Here is a 4,270-nt window from a genome sequence, read left to right as displayed (position 1 = left end):
ATAATTTAATTCATGTGATAATGTTTGACTTTTAAGATTTAGCATGCGACAATTAACTTTTACTTGTTTGTCCTTTGATCGTGTCAATCATTCATCGATAAATAGAGTATTCAAAGGAGGATTTGGGCAAACTTGCGTAAAAGTTGAATTAGTAGTAATTTGGGCACCTTTGTTTCGTTCAAGGAGGAGGTAGCAATTAAGTAATATATTTAAAGCTGGTTAAGGCTAACTTGTAAGAAGCAGTCGGGTTGGCTAAGTCCAATAATACCGAATCCTTGTAAAATAGTAGCGTTGGCTATCACTATAAATAGGCGACACCAAGGTAACCATAAAATCAAACGAAAGGAAATTAAACTCCTCAGTAAATTTCATTTGTCATGGCCTCTCACGCCTTAATCCTCCTTCAAATCATTGTCTTGTCGAGTCTTGCAGCAACAGCTTTCTCATTATCTCCTTATTACTATAAAAATATTTGTCCCCAAGCTTTACCCACCATCAAAACACTAGTGGAGGCTGCTGTGTATAAAGAGCGCCGCATGGGAGCCTCTTTACTTCGTCTTCACTTCCACGACTGCTTTGTTAATGTACTTTTAACTGTATACTGTATTTTATTTTTCTGCAATCTTAAGGATCGCTGTTTTAACTTTTTTAACAGTTTTGTGTTTTCTAATTCAGGGATGTGATGCTTCCATTCTTCTGGATCCCTCTCCCACCATTGACAGTGAAAAAGGCGCTCTTGCTAATCAAAACTCTGCTCGAGGATTCGAAGTGATCGATGAAATTAAGGCAGAAGTTGACAAGATTTGTGGACGCCCTGTGGTCTCTTGCGCTGATATCTTGGCTGTTGCAGCTCGAGATTCCGTAGTTGCAGTGCGTATTTGTGATCATTCATCCTTCTAAATTTTTTTGAAACATCATTAATTGCAAGCATTCTCTAACGAAAAGTGAAATGGATATATGGCCATGCAGCTTGGAGGACCGTCATGGAAAGTGCGACTTGGTCGGAGAGATTCAACGACAGCCAGTCGAACTCAAGCAGACATTGATATCCCATCCCCACTCATGGATCTTCCTGCATTAATCAACAACTTCAGAAATCAAGGTTTGAACCAGAGAGATCTTGTAGCTCTCTCCGGTGGCCACACCATTGGGTTCGCTCAATGTTTGGCCTTTAGAGGCCGAATTTATAATGCAACAAACATCGACCCTTCGTTTGCAAAAGAGCGAAGAGCAACCTGTCCACGCACCGGAGGAGACACTACCCTTGCTCCTTTAGACTCGACAGCCGCACGCTTTGACACTGCATACTTCAACAGCTTGGTGAAGCAAAGGGGTTTACTCACCTCGGATCAAGCTCTTTTCAGCGGCGGCTCGACTGATAATCTTGTCAATACTTACAGACTTTACCCACAAGTGTTCCGGAAAGATTTTGCTCAGTCAATGATTAAGATGGGAAATATCAAGTATTTAACAGGAAACCAAGGACAAATTCGTGCCAACTGCAGGATGGTGAATAATTAAATGCAATAATTATTTTATGAAATTATTATGATCAAACTCTGTTTGAGTTTTCTTTTCATACCCAATTGAATTAATCGTTGATTGATTGTTTCAATCTGTTTTATGTTGAATTCTAGTGTATTATCCTGTTTGTAGTTCTGTTATTCTGAGTTTCTCTCTCAATTATGTCTTACTATTTGTGTTTTCATTTTAATGTGATATTTGACGAAAATTTAAGATGAATTGTTTTTGTTGAGATTTCTTTTATGCTAGATATGTAATCACCTTTGAATGGAACCCTCAGAACTATTGAGATATTTCAAGTTTATTTTAGCTGAAATTTTTCATGATCATATTTGAATTGGGATAAATATTTTAAGTGAAAATTAATTTGAATTATTTTTTGGAAAATTGGACATGAGGAGTGATATTTAGATATCACACCTTTGAGTTTGGTTTTGAAAATTTGAAATCATTTAAGGTTGATTTGGACAACACAATTTAGAACTATTTGGGTATTAATTACATTCTCTTATAATTATAAAGAATTACATTTCCCTAGATGATGTTTGGATGACAAAGTATAATTACATTTTAATTCCATATATCATGTTCAAATGTAAAAATTGTAACTATATAGTTACATAATTTATTTTTTAAATATTAATTACAATAAAAAGTTATTAGCATGATAAAGAAAATTCTAAATAAGTAACAAAAATTAAAATCAAATCATCATATGTATTATGTTAGTCCAAAACAACACTTGATAATACAATTACTAATAAAAATAACAAGAAAGATAAACATCATATGCAATTTTATCTATTTGTTTAAGTGGTCCATATTTGTTGGGTTATTCCCTTTTTAAGATTATCAAAATCTCTTTTTTTCATGTACCCTTCGAATTATGGATCATCCCAAATTCACTTATGAATGAAGTTATGAAGTATGCAACACACCAATACAATCTAATATTGTTTTTTTAATGTTATACTAAGGTAATGTTGTTAATATAAGAAAAATATTTTATTACAATAACAATGTCATCTCAACCACACTTTAGAGTCTTGAATGTCTCAAATTAAGGGTTTGTGAGCCGTCTTTAGTGCTTGTGTCTAGCTCCATTCTCTAAAATGGTATCGTACCCTACGATAATTAACATGTCATATAATATTTGCAGGCCCATTTTTTATTTTTGGGTCCTAGACGAAACAATAAATTAGGGTCCCTTTAAAAAAACATATTACTAGTAATAAAATAAAAAAAATGGTGTAATACCCCGAAAATTACTACAGTAAAAAAGTAAGATAGTATCACTGATATAGTAAAATAAGGAAATAAAGTGACAAAAAGGGAAATTTTGAGTTATGAAAATATTGGGAAGCATATTACGACATATTAATGCAAGAAAGGACTAATTCGCAAAAGTGAGAAAAATTTTGTTGCTCAGGAGTAAATACTTAAAATTTGAGGGGTTAAAGTGTAAATATGAAAAAGTTGAAGGATCAATAGTGAAAATATTTTAAGGGTGGAATAATCTAGAAACTAAGGAAAATGGATGAATTAGGACCAAATTGAAAATGTGAAGAATTTTGAGGGACTAAATTATAATTTTACCAAATTAAGTGATGACTCAACAATAAAATTTTAAAAGATTATAAAGGGCAAAATGGTCAATTAGAGAGAGAGAGAGAGAATTCTAGAAGGTAATGATGATGTTGGTGATATTTGTAATTAATTAATTAGATAAATATTATTTACTTAAATTTTATTAAGATTTTTAGTATTATTTTATTATTAAATGATTAATATAAAAGGGAGGAAAGATGAAGAGAAATCATCATCTTTCCCATGCATTTCACATTAGAAGAGAAGAGAAGAAATAAAGTTTTTCTTTCTTTACAATTTGGTCCTTCCACCAAAAAAATTTACCATTTTCACCTTGAAATCAAAAGAATTTCCATAGCCATCAAGAGAGAAAGATAACAAGAAGACTATGGGGAGCTAGAATATCAAGTTAGGTTCAAGTAATAGAAGCTGGAGGAGAGAGAAAATCAAGTTAAAGGTTGAAACCAATAGGACAAGGTAAGAACATCAAGATTTCAATATATTTTTAAGCTTGTTATTATTGAAAAAACATGGAAATGATGTTATAGTAGAGTTTTATTAAATAAATTCTTATATTCTTGATATATTAGTGAAGGGAAATAAGAGAAAGTGATGGAAAATATCATAGAGAAAATGAATAAGCAAGTTATAAACTTAGAAATCAATATCTTGCATTAAAACAGTTTTAGACAGCAGCAGTAGTCTAGCTTTGAAAAATCACCAAAAATTGTGGGAATAGAATTAGAGTATGAATAAAATATGGAATTAAATATTATTGATCCTTGTTTCTCATAGAATAAACGGTGTAAGTAATGGAATTGTAAATCATGAGATATAATAAATTTTGTGAGACAAGGTCAGAATGAATTCAGGTTCCCCTGTTCTGAATTGGAAAATTCATTAAAAATTTTAAAAAAATAATTATGGGTTATAATTTATATTTTTAAAATATTTAATGAGTCTATTTTCAAGAGAAACAAACGGGGACATCATCTGAATTTTGTACAAAGAGATAATTAATTTTTAGTGAAGAGGGGTCGGAACTGTCAAACAGTGAAATAAGGGAAACTTTAAAGAATAAACTGTACTTATTGGTTAAACCAAAAATTCTGAAAATTTTATAGTAAGAATATATGTGAGTCTAGTTTCATAAAAATTA

General features: G+C 31.5%; 1 protein-coding gene across 1 annotated transcript; it reads left to right on the top strand.

Annotated features, from left to right (window-relative positions):
* Positions 1 to 336: 336 nt before the first annotated feature.
* On the top strand, positions 337 to 1,743 carry LOC107915068 (peroxidase 70). Its single transcript, XM_016844179.1, has 3 exons — positions 337 to 584; positions 676 to 870; positions 970 to 1,743. Exons 1-3 carry the CDS (start codon positions 378 to 380, stop codon positions 1,519 to 1,521), a joined length of 954 nt encoding a protein of 317 aa, XP_016699668.1. The 5' UTR covers positions 337 to 377; the 3' UTR covers positions 1,522 to 1,743.
* The last annotated feature ends 2,527 nt before the right edge of the window (positions 1,744 to 4,270 follow it).

Source organism: Gossypium hirsutum, chromosome D10 (genome assembly GCF_007990345.1).
Source record: "Gossypium hirsutum isolate 1008001.06 chromosome D10, Gossypium_hirsutum_v2.1, whole genome shotgun sequence".
In the NCBI taxonomy this organism is placed as follows: domain Eukaryota; kingdom Viridiplantae; phylum Streptophyta; class Magnoliopsida; order Malvales; family Malvaceae; genus Gossypium; species Gossypium hirsutum.
The sequence above is the reverse complement of the archived record's forward strand: the minus strand, read 5'-3'. Positions and strand labels throughout refer to the sequence as shown.